This window comes from Tupaia chinensis, unplaced genomic scaffold (genome assembly GCF_000334495.1).
Source record: "Tupaia chinensis unplaced genomic scaffold, TupChi_1.0 Scaffold144255_1, whole genome shotgun sequence".
NCBI classification, from domain to species: Eukaryota; Metazoa; Chordata; class Mammalia; order Scandentia; family Tupaiidae; genus Tupaia; species Tupaia belangeri.
This window is the reverse complement of record NW_006204113.1, coordinates 3,464,514-3,486,442: the sequence shown is the minus strand read 5'-3', so window position 1 is coordinate 3,486,442 and position 21,929 is coordinate 3,464,514. Positions and strand designations below refer to the sequence as shown.

Sequence of the window (21,929 nt, the reverse complement as noted above, 5' to 3'; positions counted from 1 at the left end):
CTGTTGGCGCGCAGGGTCGGAGTGGTGGTGGTCCTGGGGACCTGGGCAGCTGAAGGAGCCGGAGCCCGGCCGGGATGAGAAGGTGACGCCGCCGGGGGGCGCCACTCGCTTTGTGGGGAAGATGCTCGCCTACTGCGTGCAAGATGCCACCGTGGTGGACGTGGAGAAGCGAAGGAACCCTTCCAAACACTATGTGAGTACTGGTCCCCTTGCGGGGGTTGCCAGAGATTCCCTGGAGGGGCACGAGGTGGCCCCTCGCCCCTCCTGGCAGTTAAGACCCGCAGTTGAGTGCCCACTGGGCAGCCCTGGCCTCTGGGGTTCCTTCGCAGGTCTGTGATCTCCAGGAAGCTTCCATCCCCCCTCCCCGGTTTCTTTTTTTGGCTTTGGAATTGGCAAGTGGCTGCCCTTGTCTGTTACTACGGTGAAGTCATCTGTCCGCCTGAGCGTTGATGGATGGAGGGGTGTGCATTCGTCACCCCCTCGTGGAGCAGCTCCGTTGGGAAAGAGCATCTTCCCGGGCCTCCCTGGGGGCGCGGGCAGCTCCCGCTCACACAGCCAGAGATGCTTTCGGAGGCTTGCCCAGGGGAAGGACGCCCCGCGCTCCGCCTCCTGCCTTCCCCAGTCGCTGCCCTCCTAGGCCCGGGTCTGGGGGCCGAAGGAAGCTGCCGCGCCCCCTGCCCCACCTCCACCCTAGGCGCTGAGCTTTGATTTCCTCCTTAAAGCCATTGTGTCCGTCGGTGTGAGGAGAATTGTGGCTTTTCCTTTTATCCCTCCTCTGGACGTGACCCTTAACCGGGTTCATTTCCTCTTAAGTGATGCTCCATCTCCAGACACGAGGAGGCAAATGTTTGTTGTGGTCTCCGAGGAACAGCGACTGCCCCTCCCCCGTCCTTCCCCCAACTTAATGAGAAGAGCTAAGGTTGACTGGGCCCGAGCTCAGTGCCTGAGTGACAGTCCCTCTTTCATCTCAGCGACTCCTGTCTTCCCATCCTTCACACTGTCGAAGTTAACTTGTGTCCTTGACGCCTGAGGACGCCTGTCTATGCTCCTGCACTTGAGATAGAAAAGACCCACAGCCCTGTTTCCCAAGCACAGAGGAGGCGGGTCAGCAGAAGCGCATCTTATTTGCAAATTAGGCATTTCATGGCCTATTCAGAATGCTCGATGCAGAACTTTGAACAATTAAAGCAGGCCTTGGGGTGCTGCCCCAGAGTGCAGGTTGATCTCTGCCACCTTTATTTCCGCGTTGGAAAGTTTGTGGTAACGTCAGCTCAGGCTGCTCTCTTTATCACCACTAGCTCTGAACTTTGGGCTTCTTTACAGCAGAGCAAATGGGGCTGACTCAGGTTGGCAAGGAGGTTACTGTGGAGGCTGGCTCCTGACCAGGCAGGGAGGTGGGTGCCTGTGGAGGATATTCCTTGACATCGTTAGAGGGTCGTTCTCATTGTGTCATCAGACTCTCATTACCAGAAAGCTCTTTTCGGAGGGCTTCGGTCACCAGGTGGTCACCCTGCTCCAGAGATGCAAGTCTGTTTGCACCTCCCAGGGCTTATTGAATCCGTTTTCCTAACCTCTTTTTCCAAATGTTGCAGGCCAAGTTTTAAGCGTTCTCTCTTCTAGTTCTCAGTGGAGGTTGGCACTGCTTTCAACAGATGGCAGGCACTCTCTGCTCTGAGACCGTCAGGTGTGTTTCCAGCTCTGGATTCTAGATGAAACATCAGATTTTAGCTCTGACCAATGATGCCTGAGGTCACAGATGAGGGGCACACTGGTCACAAACCAACAGCGTTTCTAACAAGGCTGGGGACCAGCTGCCATCAGTGCTGAAAGGTATTTAGGAGCTGGGGCTCTGAACTTAAGAAGGTCTTGCTCAAAGGATGGCTCAGCAACTAGCCCTGTAACCCGGGGTAAAGTATTTAAACTTCCGTGGGCCTCAGTTTATTCGTTTTAAAGTGAGGTTAATGATAGTATGTACTTCATAGGGCTGTCGGGAGGATTAAATGAGATCATCCGTGGAAGGCACTTCGCTCGGTTCCTGGCATGTAACAAGCATTCATTAAATGGTAGCTTATGATTGGTGAGATTCTGACTAAGAAAGTATTTTTGAAAAGCAGCTATTAATGGTCTGGCAAAAAAAGGAAGAAAGGTTTGAGGGTTTAAGATTGATAATAACTTGTTCTCTGTGCAAAATACAAAAGAAGTCCTGTCTGGTTCCCTTCACATGATCATTTCCTCTCTTTTTGCGGACAAAGTGTGTCCCAGGACATCTCCGCTTCCTATATAAGAATCAATGACATTATGTTTGGAGCCGGGAGTGATGTCACTGAACAGATGGGGCCATGCAGAGATCTGAACTAAGGTTCTGAAAAACAATGAGTGGAGAAAGTGTCATATGTTGTGGAATTATGGAGTTGCTGGGATCCGATGAGTGATCTGGCTCAACTCTTCTCATGTCATAGATGTGGAAACTGACAGCCGGATTGGGTAAAATAATTTTCAATACAGTACGTTGTAGCATCTAGTTCTAACTGGCATTTTGCCCATGGTTTGGGTTTTGTTCATTGAGCGTACCCTAAGTCTGGTTGGGGTTGACCAGGAGGACAAATATCTGGTGGTTGAGAAATTCCTACACATTGGGGTGCCCAGTAATGGAAAGGGTCCAGTGAGGCCAACAGTGGTAGGAGGAATGGGCTGGTGAACGCTGTGGCCTCTGAGACTCAGGATCTCCTCCTCTCTTAGCCCTTGCACGGCGCACACCACACACCAGAAGCCCAAGTGCTCTGGGTCAGACACTCTGATGTGGTTAACTGGCAGGACATGCTGCACCCAAGTTGCCTACGTTCTGGAAACCCTCTACACTGGAGAAGCATGGCTTCTTCCAGTCTTTCCTCCACTAATGGCGAATTCTGAGGCTGTGGTTTGGTAAATTGCAGAGCTGAGAGGTTTTACGGGATGTGCATGATAGCTGGAACTAGCTGATGAGAGGTTTGGGGCCCAAGCAGGAGGAGCTCTGCTGGCTCCAAGAATGTGGGGAACACACTGCAGAAGTTCTCTCCGAACATCCAGCAAAAGGTGTGCTCATCCCCCTGAGAGGGGGAGGCTGCCTAGACACGAGGGTCTTACGCTTTGGACTGTACATGGAAGGCAGGCAAGTAGCCTCCATCTGGATGGTGCTGTCAGCCCATGACTTCCTTCCTCTCTGCCAACCCCTGGTTGGGGTGGGGTTGGGAGAGGCAAGCAGCTGCTGCTTCGGTCGGCTCCCTGTGTGAAGCTAGGCTCCTCTTCTAGCTTTTATGAGCTGTCCCTGGGGAACCTTGGTGAACCGGATCTGGTCTCAGACTGCTTGTCTTCAAAATAGTCTTAATGATGCTGGATGCAAACTATAGGTTCTTCCAGTTGAAAGTTTTCCAATGAGGATCCAAGTTCAGGTCTGTATAATTCTTTGTACTCACACTCATGTGTAGGCATCTGCTAAGTCACATGGTGGAGAGAGGCTCATTTATCTAAAGCAAACACAAAATGATATCTGTTTGGATCTGGGAGGTGTAGTGCTTTCACAGTCACTTCCTTTCCTGATTGTTTATTTCAGACAAATACCAGTCATGGATGTTCTGATCTTCTACAGGACTCTTTAGAGAATGCAAATAATAGCGAGCGTTAGCAGTTACCATCCACGGTGCCCAAAGCACAACATGTATGTTTTCATGTGATTCCTATAGTTCGTCAAGTGTAGCTCACTGTGGGGTTGATCCTTTGAGATCCTTTCACAGATGAGCTATCTGAAACTTGGAGAGGTTCACCAGATTGTTTAGGGTTTCCTTGCTGGCACAGCAGATCTGGGTAAACTCAGGTCAGTTTACCTCCAAAACAGGATATGAAAGTAAGATAGAGAGTCTGGGTAGGGAGGTCAGGCCTAGGCCTGTATGGCAGTGAGACAACAGGGTAGGGTGGTATTTAAGGACCCCTACTGTAGAGGACACCTGCCACGGGCAGGGAGATAAGGCTGTGACAGCAGTAGGGAAGTCACTGTAAGACAAGAAGAGTACAGTGAATCCAAATCCACTATGATCTCTTGTCCTCAGTAATGCTTGGGGTGATCAGTTAAGGGTTGACCGTGTGGAAATAATACATTTTCCCTGTGTTTAGATCATTACAGATTTTGGCCTTGGCCCTGGGAGCTACACTTTTAGAAATGGCTCCAAATGCATTAATTTCTCTATCCTTTTTTTTTTTCTCACTAAGTCTTTAGATGGTGCTTCCAGCCCCATGGGAGTTAAAATGTCCACTACAGCCTGAAAATGATCTTTGTTAGGGCCAGTTACAATATGGAATGAGTGATGTTGGACTGACCAGGGTTTGAGTCCTGCCTCTGGCACTTCCTAGTGGTGCCACCTTGGGCCATCACTCTGGGTCTCACCTGTACTCTCCCACAGCTTTCGGGAAGTCAACCTGAGATAATTTGGGGTAGAGCGTCTACCCAGTACACCCCTACTGTAGAGGACACCTGCCACGGGCAGGGAGATAAGGCTGTGACAGCAGTAGGGAAGTCACTGTAAGACAAGAAGAGTACAGTGAATCCAAATCCACTATGATCTCTTGTCCTCAGTAATGCTTGGGGTGATCAGTTAAGGGTTGACCGTGTGGAAATAATACATTTTCCCTGTGTTTAGATCATTACAGATTTTGGCCTTGGCCCTGGGAGCTACACTTTTAGAAATGGCTCCAAATGCATTAATTTCTCTATCCTTTTTTTTTTCTCACTAAGTCTTTAGATGGTGCTTCCAGCCCCATGGGAGTTAAAATGTCCACTACAGCCTGAAAATGATCTTTGTTAGGGCCAGTTACAATATGGAATGAGTGATGTTGGACTGACCAGGGTTTGAGTCCTGCCTCTGGCACTTCCTAGTGGTGCCACCTTGGGCCATCACTCTGGGTCTCACCTGTACTCTCCCACAGCTTTCGGGAAGTCAACCTGAGATAATTTGGGGTAGAGCGTCTACCCAGTACCTGGTCCCCAATGCACCAAAGCACATTTAAGACCCGGGAGGTAAAGCTGAGAGAAAAGGAAAGACTGAGGCAGAGGCAGAAGTAAAGGCCAGCTGTTCATAATCTGATGGGAAGTTGGGCTCCACGCCTCGTGGAAAACACCCAGGATACAAGAGAAGGGGTAAACATGGAGCAGCTGTTCAGACCTGGAGGGGCTCCTAGAGTTGAGCACTGGGATCCGATGATGGCCTCCTGGGAAGTGGGAAGGAGAAGGGAAGGAGCCTGGGTTGGGAGAGAAGTTGCTCTGAGTAAGGCCAAGGTCAGCACCACACACGGGTTATCCTTTTCGCCGGTTCTCTCTCTTTGTGTCTGTCTCCCTTGCTTACGCACATGCATGGGAACAGCTTTCTGGGAGGGAAGTGATCTAGGGGTGATTCACAGGTCTGAGAGGTCTCCATGCTCATGGAACAACCAACCACATCCTTTAAGACCGTTGGAGCAGGGAACATAGCCAACCATTTAACATGGCCCTGTTCAGATCTGAGTGAGTGTTTTTTTTTCGTGGGGGGAAGAAGAGAGGGGGTACACATCAGGGTTGGAATCACCGTGTGTGGTGGCAGGCAGAGAGGAGGGGAAAGGAAGGGGAGGGAAAAATAAACCTATCTGATGTCCTAGGAGATTGGTGTTAGCTCCAGGAATATAAGCACCAGCTGCTGCATTTTCCAGAGAGATATTCTGGGACCAGCATGAGTGAGCGGACAGGGAGGTTCTGAATTAGAGTGTTATTAGGACTTCTGACTTTGGGTTTGCACCGCAGTTCCCTGGAAATTGCCTTCTAATTTCCTTAGCCTGAGTCACTGACCGGACTGTTCCTTGGCCAGAAAAAGTCTAACAGGCAATGCTGTTCTTTTCTTTGCCTCTTAATGAAACAAAATAAAAAATAATTGAGTTATACATACAGTAGTCACACCTGCTCCTCTTGAGTTCTGAGAATCCAGGAAAGGGCTAACAGATTAGGACAGGGATTCAGAGGGCAGGAAGGACAAGGGGTGTGAATGGGAAATGAGGTAGAGCTTCTGGCTTCGGAATAGGCTCTGAGTGAGGGCCAGAGATGTTCTCTGCCATGACAATTGCCAAAAATAATGGAAGCGCCCAACAGGGTGTTCACTGTTTCAGGAGGTGGATTCCCAGAGCAGCCTGGGCCAGGCTTCTCCTGCCTATGGTGGACTCAGTCACAGGCAGGCAGGTGGATGAACAGGTCAGCGGCCCGGGCACGAGGGCGGCGCAGGAAGGTCCCCTTGTACCCCTGCATAGCCTCCAGGCAAATCATCACGTCAGCATGGTGGACTCAGGCTCCACTGTGTGTACAGAACTGACCAGAGTCCGGGCAGGATGTCAAGAGGCACAGTGAGAGGAGAAGAGCTAACATCTGCCTGTCTCCTGCGTACCTGGCAGCGCAGAAGACGCCTTTCAGAGGGGGTTTTATTTGAGTGTTGTAACAATTAATATGAGATAGTAGGTTTAAAATTTTATTTTATTTATTTATTTTTAGTTTTGGGTATAGAGTGTGTGCATTCACTGGAGAGACAGAGAGAGAGAGAGAAAGAGAGAGAGAAAGAGAGGCAGACAGACAGAGAGAGAGAAATTATCCCCCAGGGAGGATGGCCATGCTGCAATCCCTTCTCTATTGTCTTTGGGATTTGGGGCACGCATGCACATATGTCCTGTGTGTTTTTCAAACTGCAGGTCCAGGACTCCAACTGCATTGTGGCCATGTGGGATCCAGCCGCCTTCACCACCATACCACTGGCGTTAGATTTTACAGATGTGGAAATTGGGGATCAGAGAGTTTTGTGACTCACTCAGAGTAATCTTATGGAAGGGCTGGGCTTCTCTCTGTGGACTCTGACACCCAAGTGTGTGAGCTTGCCATTTTCTTCCCCATCAGAAGCTGGTCAGGGAGAGAGGGCATGAAAATGAGTCCAGACGCACTTCCTGAGGAGAGGGGTATGTCTGTGAGGCTCTGTTGTCGGAGGTCACCTGGCTCTAGGATTCCTGTCAGGACTCCTGTTTCCACTGCCGTGAGACACACTGCAAGTTACTTATGTCTGTGCCTCGGTTTCCTCATCTGTAAAAACAAAATATGTGGGGCAAATAGGATGTAGCTCACGGGGTCATGGGGAAGATGAAATGAGTGCCTAAATGGAAAGATAGATCTTAGAACAGCACTCGGCCTGAGCAAAGCACAACCTCCACATTTACTGTAGTCATTGTTAATAAGCCCTAACGCAGTTAGAGGAGGGAGCTGTCAGCGAACTGGAGTCTTCAGGGGAGACTGGTTGGAGAAAGCAGGCTTTATTGACGTACCTTGAGAGTGATTAAGATTTTTCTGGGGAAGAGTGTGATTTAGATGGGAAAATGGGAAGGGCATTCTTTTTTTTTTTTTTTTAGAAAGAGATTTTTGCTATAGTGCATTGCATGCATACTCTACAGAGAGACACAGAAAGCAAGATATCACCTCCCGGGAGAGTGGCCACACGGCAATCCCTTCTCCTCCATTCTCCTCTTGGGATTTTGGAGACACATACACACACGCCTGGCGTGAGTTTTAAGCCATCAGGTCTAGCGATGTAACCATTACGCCATGCGCTGGTCCCAAGGGAAGGACATTGTAAGAGAAGAACAAAGCAGTTCTGAAGGTGGAGGGTGCAAGGAAAACCTGGCCAAAACCTAGGGTGAACGAGAGGGAGAAGGATGACAGAAAGGTCAAGGCTAGCTACTGAGAACCTCAAATGGCAGCATAGGGAATTCAGAGCTCACTGGGTAGATAACTCAGAACCTTCCTCTTCTCCCAAAGACTGGAGTTGAGGGGAGCTGACGGTCACTCTGAGATCCTTCCAGTGGGCCTATTATCTGTTATGTAGTGGGACTGTTCTCGCAGCTGTGGCTGGAACAGAGCCCTTTCTAGTTCTGCTTTGGGGACTCTAGTTTGGGGGTCTTCCAATCCCCAGGCTGCAGAGCAGGAGGTGAGCAGTGGGCCGCTCAGTGAAGCTTCACCTCTGTTTACAGCCACTCCCCATTGCTGGCATTCTCGCCTAAGCTCTTCCTCCTGTTAGATCGGTGTCAGGTTTAGATTCTCACAGGAGCACGGACCCTACTGTGAACTGCACATACAAGGGATCTCGGTTGTGCGCTCCATATGAGGAGTTGTATACTGATTTCATTGTGTATTACAGTGTCAGAAAATAGGAAAAAAGTGCACAATAAATGTAATCTGTTCTTGAATTATCCAAACCTCTCCCCACACACCCCGAGTTCTTAGAAAACTTTCACAAACCCAGCCTCTGGTGCCAAAAAGGTTGGGGACTGCTGCTCTAGGTGGCCAGCCAAGTCTCAGGCCCTTCTCTTTACAGCTCTTACTCCCAAGAATCAGGCTGCCCCATAAAAGCTGCTGGCTCTTGAGAAGGAGAAGAGGGAACAGCAGGGAGGGAAGTGGGGCTGCTTTAGGTCTTCACCAGTGAAGGGCCCTGGTATTTCATGGCAGAGTCTTTTCCAACCACACTTACCTGGTGGCGAGACAGAAGCATCTACCCAGGGTCTGGAAGCTAATATTCAGCAGTTTGAAGGGAGCTTGGTATCTTTGTAATCTCATTGTCATCTGAAACATTCACACTCACGTTGCCTTCTACTTCAGGATCTTGCCGAACTTGTTTTCGTTTCAAATGCAATAGCTCGAACTACCTTTTGGTTTGTTTGTACGCTCTGCTACACTCCCAGGTACTCCAAGGAGCCTGATTCTTTAAGGAAAAGGTGATAATAAAAATAATAGGTAACATATTGATTGAACCGAGGAGGTTCAACTTGAGGCCCAGCTCACTGGGTTCTCAAGTCAGGAGCTTCCACGTACTCTAGAACTCCATCTGCCCATCTAGAAAATGGGGTGACTGCTTCCTTTTGGGGCTGCCTTGCAGAGGGAAGGGTGGAAAGCACTAAAGCCAGAGACAATCGCTGCGTGAGGAACTCACTGATTACCTGATCTGGTTTCTTAATCATTTGGGGAGAGAGGACTTTATAAAAAGGACTTTATAAAAAGCTGCTCTTGAATCCCTGGAGAATTTCTAAACAGGGTTCGTCTGCATAGCCACTGAGAAACCTGGCTGCCAGGGTTGACTTGGGGAACATCTGGGCTCTCTCTGAAGACATCTTTTAGAAAACCACCTCTTGGGGGACCAGCAGTTAGCGTAATGGCTATGTCGCTGGACTCCCACGTAGTCGACCGCAGTTCGCGTCCCAGACCCGGTGGCTTAAAACTCACGCCGGGCACGTGTGCGTGCGTGCGTACCCAAGATCCTGAGAGGAGAATGGAGGAGGAGGGATTGCGGCGTGGCCATCCCCCCGGGGGGTGATTTCTCGCTTTCTGTCTCTCTGTCTCTCTCTGTCTGTCTGGCGAGCGCACACGCCCTATAGCAAAACCCTCTCAAAAAAAAATACTTCTTGGTACTATACTTTGCTGCTTCCTTTTTACAAAATTTGCTACAGGGCATATTCACTCACCAGATAGGGATAGAAAGAGAGAGGGAAAGTGAGAAACTACCCTCCGGGGTGGGTGGATGGGGGAATGGCCTTGCAGCACCCTCTTTTCCTCCATTCTTCTCTAGGGATTTTGGGCATGCACATGTGCCGGGTGTTTTTCAAAGCTGCCTGGTCTGGGACCCGAACATGCAGTCCGCCACATGATCCAGCTGTCTTGACTTCTGTGCCCCATAGACATTGCTGCTTCTTTCCAAACCTATCATCTTTTGTGAACATACAGTTCCGTCTCTGCCCGCTGTTACCTGAGGGGAGGAAGTGACATCCAGGCACCTGAGTTAGCGGAGGGGACACAGCTGTGCCTCCTGCCCCTGCACTGACTGCTTTTCCTGGCCCTTTGTGATCGTTTCCCCTTGGCAGGTGAGGAAGCCTCCCTTGCCAAGCCTGAGGGAGGCACCTCGGGCTGTGGGCAGAATCCCTTCCTCTGTGTGAATGAGTCTGAACCCGCTATGCTGCTGGGCCCTGGGCTGTCTGAACTGTCTCTGGGATCCCTGGAGGGCGAACTTCCCCGACCTGGGGGAAATTGCTCACTCTTATCAGATCTGACCCACAACTCCCAGGGACAAAGAAGGGGTGGATGCTGCCCCTTGCTGATCATCAGCCTGTGGGAGTCCCAGGCGAGGTGAGGGGTTGATGGGGTGTGGGCGGGTTTGCACTTTTACCCATCACTGCATGGTCCCTGGTAGAGCCCTTACTGTTGTCCTTTTTTGGGGGGGAGAAGATTCTCACTTGGCAATAGTCAGGGAGCCTTGGCTTATACTGCATTATCACCATCATCGTAGCGACCACATCGCGGATTCCTGTTCTGTGCTAAACACTACCAGGTCATTGATTTATGATCTCTGGTCCCAATGCAGCCCTGAAGGTATATATATATATATATTTTTTTTTTTTTGAGAGGTTTTTGCTATAGGGCGTGTGCACTTGCCAGACAGACAGAGAGAGACGGAGAGACAGAAAGCAGGAAATCACCCCCCCAGGGGGGATGGCCACGTCGCAATCCCTCCTCCTCCATTCTCCTCTCGGGATCTTGGGCATGCACGCACACGCGCCCGGCATGAGTTTAAGCCACCGGGTCTGGGACGCGAACCGCGGTCGACTACATGGGAGTCCGGCGACATAGCCATTATGCTAACTGCTTGTCCCTGAAGGTATATAGTTTTAAAAGTTTATTTGTTTCCACGGCTGGCAGGTGGCATGGTGGTTAAGGGCGCTGGATTTCCCACATGACTGACCGTGGTTTGAGTCTTGAACCTGGTGGCTTGTTTTCTCACTTCCCCCCCCTCTCTCTTTCTCTGTCCCTCTCTGGTCAAATCAAAATAAGTAAATAAATAAATAAAGTTAAATAAAATAATTCTTTTAAGGGACCAGCAGATGGTGTAATGGCTATGTCGCTGGACTCCCATGTAGTTGACCGTGGTTTGAGTCCTGGCCCGGGTGGCTAAAATTCATGCTGGGCACGTGTGCATGCATACCTGAAATCCTAAGAAGAGAATGGAGAAGGGATTGTGGCATGGCCATCCCTTGGAGAGTGATTTCTCGCTTACTGTCTCTCTGTCTCTCTCTGTCTTTCTGGCAAGCACATGTGCCCTATAACAAAAACCTCTCCAAAAAACAAAAAAGAATCCTTTTAAAAAAAGTTTATTTGTTTCTTCCACGGCAGGAGAGACAGAGAGACAGCACAAATAACAGAGTCTTGATGCTGTGATTGGTTCCTAGCCTCAGTCCCAGGTCACAGGATGTGCGCATGACAACATACTCAGGGAGGTCTCCGGGATTGAGCCTGGGGCCCTCCCACAGGGACAAAGATGTGCTTTTTAAGTGCTGTTTGACTCATGTGGAGACCAGGGTTTAGAAAGTGTAGTTGGGGGCCAGCAGGTGGCATGGTGGTGAGGGTGCCTAGACTCCCACATGACCAACCACGGTTCTGGTCCCAGACCTGGCAGCTTGCTTTCTCACTTTCCCTCTCTCTCTCTGGTAAGCACATGTGCCCTATAGCAAATTTTAAAAATAATAATACATAAAATAAATAAAATTTAAAAAAGAAAGTATAGGTTGTATTGTTAGCAAAGTACAACCCCAGGCGTGTTCGACTCTCTCCCGTCTGTGCCTGTATTCCTCTGTCGCTGTGCCTTAGCCCCTTGGTCCCACTCCGGCACTGCCCTGGTGTGGGAGCTTCTGTCAACCCAAGGTGCTGTCCTCCTGTGGAAGGTGCTCCTTGGTGGAAGCTCTGCCGGCTGCTGTGGCCCACCTAAGGGTTTGGAGTGTACAGGGACTGCCCTTGTCAATTGAAGCAGCTGCTTTGCAAACTCTTTTCACAGTAGGCCCAAGCCTGACCCAGCTTTATTTCGTTTCCTGATGGCCCAGACCCAAAAGGCTATTTTAGGGACTTGCCTGTGTGGGAGAATTTCTCCCTGTGACAGAAGAGACGGCCTAGCTGGCCTGGCATGGTGATGGTAGCCAGACTGAGAAAGAGAAGCCCTTTCCTGAATGCTGCCTCCCGGGCCGGAATCGATTAATCGAGCCCTCAGCACCAGTGCCTGGCATCAGCAGGGCTATGGTCACTTGTCACCAGGGCAGGTTCTCGGGGGTGGATGGCCAAGATTTCTGCTGGTCTAAGCCCAGTGGGTTGCCAGGCTGATCCTTCTTTCTCAGAGTTAGGGTCTGTGTCAGAACAATGTCTGAGCTTTGGTTCGGAGCCGAGGTTAAGTATTTACTTTGGCCATCACTTGTTGGCAACCTGAGAAAAGCAATCGCCTCTCTTTGGTGATTTCTGATGATTCCCGGGCAGGCGAGTGTGGAGTTAGTGTGTCTGGGTGGGATCTCTTCTAGGTGCAGGCGCTGCGCTAGGGCTCTTCATCTAGTGTCGCAGCCCCGGTCACTTTCTGTGTTTTATAGACAAGGAAACAGGCTCAGAGAAGTGCAGCACCCCAGCCCGTCAGTGGCCAGGGCTTCAACCCAGGTCTCTGAGACAAGCCTGTGATGTACATGGGATGCTCCCTAGAGATTTGAGGGGTTTCTCCAGAAGGCGGGGTTACTAGTCAGAAGTCCTCATTTTTCTTCTGGCCAACCTCGATGTTCCCACCAGTGGCAGAACTCGCCGCATTTGTCTTTTTTCCACCTGGACTTCCCTCTGCCAAACTCTGGTCTCTGTGGTTGCTCCACACAGCCAAAGGGCTCTTGGCCTCGGTTTGTAGATCTGGGAGTACGGAACACGGAGCATTGCCCTGGGTCCCAAAGAAAGGGGTGAACCAACAGGCAGTGTAGTGCGGAGGGCCTTCCTATGAGACCAAAGACCTGGAGCTTTATAGATGCCCTTGGCTAACAGCTTCCTGGAAGACTGGGGCAGGGCTGAGGAGCTTGTCACAAGGGTACAGGATAGAACTCCAAGGGTCTGGGGCCAATCCTTGGCTTGGCGCTTAGGTGACTGGATCCTACATGGCTGGCTTTGTGGTTTGAGTCCCATGCCAGACTCTTGTGCATATGTACCCCAAAGCCCAAATTGAGAGAGAAATAGAGAAAGGATGGCAGCTAACCGCACCCTCTTGGGGGTGGGTGCTTCCTCAGTTTCCTTCTCCCTCTCTGTCTTTTTCTCTCCAGCACTGTCTGGCAAAAATTAGAAACAAAACCAGAAAACCCGGAAGAAATGTTCAAGGATCTGGGTTAATCCCCAGGCCACCTGCCCACTCTGACCTTCCCCTCTGAGGAAGGGAGCCCCTCTGTTCACACAGGGTATGTCTAGAGCTCGCTGGGATGTGATAGCAAACTTGCTATTGCGAACGAATCTATGGCAAGATCTGGCCTCTGTTTGGGGGTTCAAACTTTCTTTTTTTTTTTTTTTTTAAAAAAAAAGAATTATTTTATTTAACTTTATCCATTTATTCACTTTTAAGTTAAGTAGAGAAGGAGAGGGAGAGAGAGAGAGAGAAAGTGAAAAAGCAAGCCAAGCCACCAAGTCTGGGACTCGAATCAATCGGCCATGTGGGAGTCCAGTGCCCTTAACCACCATGCACCTGCTGGCCCAGACTTTATCCTTTTTAAAAAAATTATTTTTATTTATTTATTTATTGGAGAGGTTTTTGCTATAGGGCATGTGTGCCCTTGGCCAGACAGAGAGAGACAGAAAGTGAGAAATCACCCCCCAGGGGGATGGCCACAGTGCAATCCCTTCTCCTCCATTCTCCTCTCCTTTTTTAAAAAGAATGATTTTATTTAGCTTTATTTATTTATTTTAATTTGACCAGAGAGAGACAGAGCAAGAGCAAGAGAGGGAGAGAGAAAGTGAGAAAGCAAGTCGCCATTTCTGGGACTCGACCCATGGTCAGCTATGTGGGATTCCAGCACCCTTAACCACCATGCCACCTGCCAGCCCCAGAAGTTCAGACTTTTATTCCCCTCGAACTTTTGTCCAGAGCCATTTGTGAAGGCTTGGCCCTTCAGAACGTTGGGTTGCCAGGGGCTCTACATCCTCTCCGTGGGTCTGGAGGTGGTGCGGCCTGGACTGGAAGCAGGAGTAGCTGAATTCCCCGGTGCTTTCAGCCTGATGCTTGCTGAATCTAGAAACCAGCGCGGCCGCTCACTAGGAGATTGGGTGCCAGCAGTTGGAAGCTGAGGGCAAGAGAGTGCGGGCAGGGCGAGGACGGCCTCGGCTCCAGGGGCTCAGGCTCGGCAGCTGGTTGTGCATCGCAGCCCTGCCTCTCATTAGCTTGTTTCCCTTTGTCAGTTTCATGGCCTCAGTCTCCTTCTCTGTAAAGGGGGTATAATAGGACTACTACCTCGCCCGTCTACGCAGTGCTTGGCACATAATACTGTCTAACACATGGCGACTGTTGTCATGATGATCGTCCTTCACGATTTTGCTCATTTCTGCCTCCTCTCAGATGCTTCCCTGACCACACATCTTAAAATGACGTTTCCTGTCTATGGATTCTTATGTTTATTGTTTCACTTTTCATTGAACATTTGCCAAGAATGGTCCTGGGTGGTTCAGATTCTAGTAACTGATACTTTCCCATTTTCAATCAGTCAGTCATTCAATCAGTATTTGGGTGTTTGCTAGGTGCTGAGTCCTGGGGACACAGCAGGGCAGATAAATATCTCTCTCTGTTAGAACGTGACATTCTGGTAATAGACATAGCGGACAGACCCTCAAGATCCATGAAATGTATAGTGTATTAGCTGGGGGTCAACACGATAGAGAAAATTAAAGTGGGATGAGGTAGACAGGACCGTTGGTGATGGTGGGCGGGGATGGATGGATGGCACTGTGCTATTTTATTGAGGGTGGCCAGGGACAGCCTGGCTATGTGGTGACTTTTGAGTAAGACTGGAGGGTGGCAGGGAAGTGAGGCATGTGGGTAACTGGGGAAATGTTGTCAATGGAGAGGGAATGGCTATGGTAAGGCCCTGAGGTAGGCTCGGGCCTAGTGTTCCCAAGAAAGGCAACAGGCCATGTGGCTGCAGTAGGGTGAGTGAAGGGAGACCAGTAGGCTGTAGGCTCAGATGGGAAAGGGGTGAGCTTTGTGAGACCAGTAGGCTGTAGGCTCAGATGGGAAAGAGGTCAAAATGAGCTTTGTACCCTCCCAGCCCTTGGCAGTGTGCGCTGTGCAGCAGCGGGGTCTCCCGACGATTTGTCGAAGGCCAGTGCTGGCCAGAATGCAGTTGGGGCAGTTGCCAAGGATTGCTCGGGATTTGACCTTGACTCCCTAAGAGGGACCCCTGGGGAAACACCGTCCCCCTGAGCACTGTCTTGGATAGCACTGCAAGGCCCCAAAGGCAGTGCACACAGTAGGGAGTTTTATCCACTGAACATCAGTTCTGTACCTACTGTGTGCACGGCATGATGCTGAAAGTGGTTCTTCCAGTTGGATTCTTATAATACCTTTCGGAGTAAGCACTGTCACGTTCCCTACTTTACTGATGAGAGAATAGAGGCACCGAGTGGTTAATTATTGTTTTTAATAATTTGCTCACCAGAGAGAAAGAGAGAGAAGAGGGGAAGTGAGAAGTCACCTCCCACATTGCAATCTCATCTCCTCCATTCTCCTTTTGAAATTTTGGGTGCACATGCACTTGTGCCTAACATGTTTTCCCTTCCTTCCTTCCTTCCTTCCTTCCTTCCTTCCTTCCTTCCTTCCTTCCTTCCATCCTTTCTTTCTTTTCTTTTTTGTTTGTTTTGTATCGTTTTGTTTTGTTTAAGAGCGTTTTGCTATAGGGTGTGTGTGCTTGCTGGAGAGACAGAGAAAGTGAAAAATCACCCCCGAGGGGGTGGCCACAGCAATCCCTTCTCCTCCATTCTTTTCTTGGGATTTTGGGAACACATGCACTCGTGCCCTGTGTGTTTCAAGCTACCTGGTCTAGGACTTGAACTGTGATCAACCATGTGGGAGTCTAGTGCCTTAACTACTAGGCCATCTGCTAGCCCCTACCTAATGAGTTTTCTAAGTCGCAGGGTTCAGGACTCTAACCACGCTGTAGGCCATGTGGGATCTAGCCGCCTTAGTCACCCAGCCTCCTGCTAGTCCTAGAGAGGTTAGTTTGCTGATGGTCACCAACTAGGAAGAGGCAGAGCGGGGTTCAGAGCCACATGTCTTGCTCCTTAGCCTTCATGGGAATCCTACCAGCCAGCTTTGCCTGAGCCAAGGTAGGCCCTCTGTAGGCCTTCCGTGCAAGACACTCATCCTTCTTCCGTGCAATATGCTCATCCTTCCGTGCCCTCCACTCAGCAAGAGTGGAGTTAACAAGTGTAAGGGTGAGGGAACAAAAGGCATGGGTGGCAAGTGTGAGCAGTCCCTCCTTCTTCGCCCAGACTGGAGACAGGAAAAGCCATTTGTTCCTGGAACCTGACACCACAGGGGGTGGCTTTGCCCTATGTGCTCTTCTTCCTGGGCCATTTACAAGTCCAGAGCATGGGCTGGGCTGGGGGCTGGGCTGGGGACACTGTTTGTTGGTGGAGGCTGGATTAGGGTGTCTGGCAAGATGTTTCTGACACCTAGACCATTCAGTTCTCAGCTAAGGCCACCTGTTGAGCCAGGACTGTTGCTTTGGTTAGAAGGGGCAACCCCTTTCCCCCCACCCTGTTCAGTTTATTGTTGGAATGAGATGGGCCCTAACTAGTCCTTTTCTCTGTCCCCTGGCCCCAAAATAAACAGCAGCTGTTGTTGGCTCCATCCTCTCTGCCGGCTGCCAGTTCGTCAACAGCCCCAGACTCTTGCTTGGCCGTGCCCTTTTGAGTTTGATGACATGCGGCGCTGGGGCCCTTTGGCTTTGCTCTATGGAGCCTGCTTTGCTGGCCAGCTGGTGTGCCCTGGCATGCCCTCTCTCAGGCCTCCTGGCCACCACTGGCACCGTCATTTCCTGCCCTACAGAGAGGCATGTGCATACAGTGGTTGCAAACTCAGGCTCTGGGTCTGACATCGTCTGGCTCCTGGCTCTCTCACTTAGCTGGTGACCTTGGGCAGGTAGCTGAACTCAGAGCCTCAGTTTCCTTCTTTGTAAAAGCAACTAATGGGGGACTAGCAGATGGTGTAAAGGTTACATTACTGGACTCCCACATAGTCAACCATGGTTTGAGTCCCAGACTCAGAGGCTTAAAACTTATGCTGATGTGTACGCCTCTCCTCTCTGAGAGGAGAGTGGAGGAGAAGGGATTGTGGCATGGCCATCCTGCCTGTTGGGCGGGTGTGTGTGTGTGTGTGTGTGTGTGTGTGTGTGTGTGATTTCTTGCTTTCTGTCTCTGTCTCTCTCTGTCTCTCCTGCAAACATATGTACCCTATAGCAAAAATTTCTCTCTCAAAAAATAAATAAATAAGTAAATAAAAGCTAACAGTATCTATGTCAGGATGATATGAGGGGTAAGACAGTGCTGTCCAGGCAGCAATGCTGTCGTTGAAAGCATGCCGCCTAATCTGAATCCCTGTTTTTCCACTCTGGAGCTGTGTAGCCAGGCACAGAGTAAGAGCTCAGTGAATGGGACAATGTGTGCTCCCCTCGTTGGATAAGGTAGAATATCCCCCCAAAGAATTGCATGTGCATATTCAAGAGTTGACAGAGTTACTGTTCTTTTTTTAAAAGAATTATTTATTTAATTTGTTATTATTATTTATTTTATAATTTGACCCAGAGAGAGAAAGAGAAAGCAAGCCGCCAAGTCCGGGACCTGAACCATGGTCAGCCATGTCGGAATCTAGCGCCCCAACCTCCACGCCACCTGCTGGCCTCGAGTTATTGTTCTCTGAACCTGGCTTTTGGATCTGTGCTGCTGATCTAATTCACTTGGCTTTGTTTCCACTCTGTAATCAGAACTTCCACTTGAGGGGCGAGAGTTGGTGGTGGAACTGGTTAAGCATGAAAAAGAAGAATTGGGATTTCTACTCCACTTGGCAGTAGTTTTGCTGATGTAATGTAGTGAACGGAAAGAAGGCCGTGTCTGCCGCCCAGGACCGCCTTCCACTGGGGAGCAGATCCCGAACGGGGTTGAACAGTTATCTTTGCGATATGCGAACACCAAGATGTTCTTCTGTGTGATTTCTGTGGCTTGCCCGTGGCCAGCAGCTGTGGGCTAGCTCGCTTTGGCTTCTCTCTGACTGTAGACTGGGAAACTCTTGCTATCTTTGGCTTTTCCATTGTGTTTACCTTCTCTTTGGAACAGATTGCACTGGGAAACTCCTTTAGAGCCTCTGAAAGGAAAAGTTACCATTCTCAGAACGAGAAACAGAAGCACTTGGCCTCAATTGTATCGGGCCATGGTTCCAGCTGCTGCTCTGGGCACCCATATCCCCCGGTGAAGAGCCCCACTCAGGACAGAGCATTTGCATGGTCTTCCCAGGAGCCTAGTCCTTTAAGAGAGGTGGCAGGGCCTGCTGTTGTGTGTCCCAGGCTTTGTTAATTCTTGTCCAAGGAGAGGGGGCGTGGTGGTTCCATTCCCAACATTTGGAGATGCCACCTTCTGACAGAGAGGAGAAGGAGCAGGGTAGCAGAGTAGTTCAGAGCAGGGCCACTGGACCCAGACTGCCTGAGTTATCCTAGCACCTTTACCATTTATTGCTGTGTGGCTTCGGCAAGTCACTTAACTTCTCAGTGTTTCATTTTCCTCTCCTCTAAAATGAGGATAGGCCTCTTGGGAGGATGAAATGAGATGCTGACAGTGAAAGAAAGCACTGCAGGCGGTGCCTGGTGCAGAGTTACTGCTACGTGAGTGTTACTGCTGTTATCTGAGCCCACGCGGCAGGTGGAGTCTGCTTCCCATCAGCCCAGAGCCTCTGGGGCCTGCCGGTTATATATTTAGAACCTGTGAGAGGACCACATGGTGGCTGTGACAGAGGCATCTTGGATGGAGCCTGTGGTGTGTGCCAGAGGAAGGGCAAGTGCAAAGATTCAGACCGACAGGTGACTGGATGCCGCCGGCCCCTCCATTTCCTAGCTAGGCTGGGGGCCTAGTTTCTGTGGGCCACTGCGTGACTCCCTCAGCCCACGTTCTCATCTGGCCACACGTGTGACTTCCTTGTAGGGTGGCTGTGAGAACACAAGCATCCAGTGGTCACTCCCTTTCGGGGTGCCATTCATACAGTCACAAGGCCTGGCCAGGGAACCAGGGCTTCCGGTTGGTGGGCTCCAGCCTGGAATATGACAGTCCACCTCTTTCCTCTCCCGAGCAGCGCCTGCTGTTCAGTGCAGCAGAGCTGTGGGTGCAGATGGGAGCGCGTCTTCCTCTGACCCGGCAGTATCCCATTTGCCAAACCAGTTGCTTACATTATGGGCACCTCCTCTGATGGGATCCTGCTTGGAAGTGCTGCAGGTCTCCTGACTGTGTCACCTTTGAGGAAAAGCTGAGACAGGGCCCGAGACATCAGAAGGTGTGGTGGGCACTGTTGATACCCGGTCCCCAGCCCTGGGCTCACCTGGGCTCTCCCTGTGGTATCCAGCAGGTGGACAGCTCCCTTCCAGCCTTTGACCTCCTTGCCTCTCTGCCCACCTTGCTGCTCTGTGTCAGGGCACTCTGCAGTTCCTTGGCACCGGGCAAGCTTGCTCTGTCCAAGCAGGTGCATGTGTACCTGAGGAAGGCCAGGGGTAGAGGGGAGGGGCAAGTTGTCATCCTTTGGGGGCTGTTCTCCAACCGAGAAGGATGGGAGTTAACATCCTGCACCCAGGGACCAGTTAGTGTAATGGCTATGTTGCTGAACTCCCATGTAGTCGACCACGGTTCGAGTCCCAGACCCGGTGGCTTAGACTCACGCCGGGCGCGTGTGCGTGCGTGCCCAGGATCCCAAGAGGAGAAGGGATTGTGGTGTGGCCATTCCTTCTGGGGGGTGATTTCTCACTTTCTGTCTCTCTGTCTCTCTCTGTCTTTCTGGTGAGCACATGTGCCCTATAGCCAAAACCTCTCCAAGAAAAAAAAAAAAATCCTGCACCCAGAGTTCTTTCTTAGGGTCTGCCTTGGGAAGAACCCAACCAAGATAGCAAACTTCTAAAGAAAGTGGTGGAACAAAGATAGAGAACTGTCTATGACAGCAAGGTCTCCAGGCTGTGCTATCTTTCTGGAGGTTTCTGGGCTTCTCATTACAGAGGAGTCAGAAATAAACTTCGTTCAATGTGGGTCGTTTGCTACTAAGAGGGCAGTTTCCCGAGCGAGTCGGGGTACATAGGGTGAAGAATACTTGACAAGCACAACAGCTTCTAGAGGCCCACCAGGAAAGGTCTCAGTCAATGCAAACGGGACCGAGAAGCCGGGCATGGAAACACGGGAATCTGACCTTATATAGACTTGCCCCTGGAAAGAAAGAAACAAACAAGGGACTTAGAGATAATTCAGTATCTTCACAGGTCAGGCTGGGAGGAACAGTGTAAGTCGGGACGTGGCTCAGAGGTCAGGGGCTGCTGGCCTCTCTGCTCAGGTGCAAGGTGACACACACCAGCAACCCCCTCTGCTCCTTTGTCATACCATTCCTGCCCGTGAAAGCTGCCTAGCTGCCCGTGCTCTGTGCGTGGACCTCCCTCTGCCCAGGGCACCTGCTCTAGAAGCATGACTTCCAGCCTTGGTAGGAGGCCAAGCAGGTAGAAGTGCGGGAGCAGCAAGGCCTTGAGGTTGGGGTGCAGGAGCAGGCGTGTTGGGAACGCCTGATTTGATTTAGGAGAAAAGTGAGCCACTGGAGTGCGGAGGTCGGGGAGAAGCCATGGAAAAGCAAGGGAGGCTTGGGGAGGGATGGGGGAAAGCTCAAGAAGCCCTGGAATGGGACCAGCAGTTAGCGTAATGGCTATGTCGCTGGATTCCCACGTAGTTGACCGCGGTTTGCATCCCAGACCCGGTGGCTTAAAACTCACGACGGGCACGTGTGCGTGCATGCCCAAGATCCCGAGAGGAGAATGGAGAAGAAGGGATTGCGGCATGACCATCCCCCCTGGGGGGTGATGTCTCTCTGTCTCTCTGTCTGTCTGGTGAGCGCCCACACCCTATAGCAAAAACCTCTAAAAGAAAAAGAAGCCCTGGACTTCCCTGCTCCTGGCTGCAAGGAGAAGATCCTGCAGATGTGCCAGTAGGGTGAGGCCCTTACCCAGTTTGCATGCCCTGTGAGCAAACGGCAGTCTCCTTCCCGAGGCTACCTGTCCAGGAGTAGGGGACAGGCAGGGCAGATCTGCTCGCATTACCTGCTGAGTTATTCAACCTTGGATAAGGGAACGGGCAGAGAGACAGACCTCTCCCCTTCTGGATTCCTGAAATTGAGAGTGGACATTTCATCATCGCTGAGTTCTTGGCAGATAGAGGCTGTGGGCCACCGGGGTTGCCTGGCTGCTCCCACCCGTGAGAGCTCACAGCAGAGCAGAGGGAAATCCCACAGATGCTGCAACCCCAGATGTGACTCTGTGGGGCATTTGGGACTTACTCCTGGCCTGAGGCTCAGATGCCCTTTGATTCCCAGAGCTTGGGAGAGGGTGTCCTGGTGTCCAGCTGGCTTGGCAACTCTAGACAATTCCTTGGAACAGTTCCCGACTGTCCTCCAGAACTGTAAAGATCCCCCCCTCACCAAGTGCCTCTGACATCAGCCAAGGACAAATCTGGGAAGGAGGCAGGTTCACTCCAGGCAGCCGAAGCAGCAAACCCGTGTGTGCTGGTTTGGCTGTGCAGACCCGGATTAGCGTGGGGTGGTGTCGGGCGCTGGGTACGGACAGCAGGGCTTCTGGAGCAAGTTAAATCTCCCACCAGCTGCTTGACTTCGGGTAAACTGCTTAATCTCCTTGAGCCTCAGTTTTCCTCATCTGTAAAATGGAGATAATGAAGTAGCACCGGCTCAGGAGCTGCCGCCTGGCGCACGCGCGAGAGCGATGCTGACCGTCGGAACACGGGGCGCCCTGGAGCT

At 50.9% G+C, this 21,929-nt stretch overlaps 1 protein-coding gene across 1 annotated transcript in view; it reads left to right on the top strand.

Moving 5' to 3' along the window:
• Nucleotides 1-6: 6 nt before the first annotated feature.
• SH3PXD2A (SH3 and PX domains 2A) overlaps nucleotides 7-21,929 on the top strand; it is a 309,695-nt gene continuing 287,772 nt past the window's right edge. The window contains 1 exon segment of the mRNA XM_014583350.2: nucleotides 7-193. Within this exon segment, the coding sequence (XP_014438836.2) occupies nucleotides 122-193 (72 nt within the window). The 5' untranslated portion in view covers nucleotides 7-121.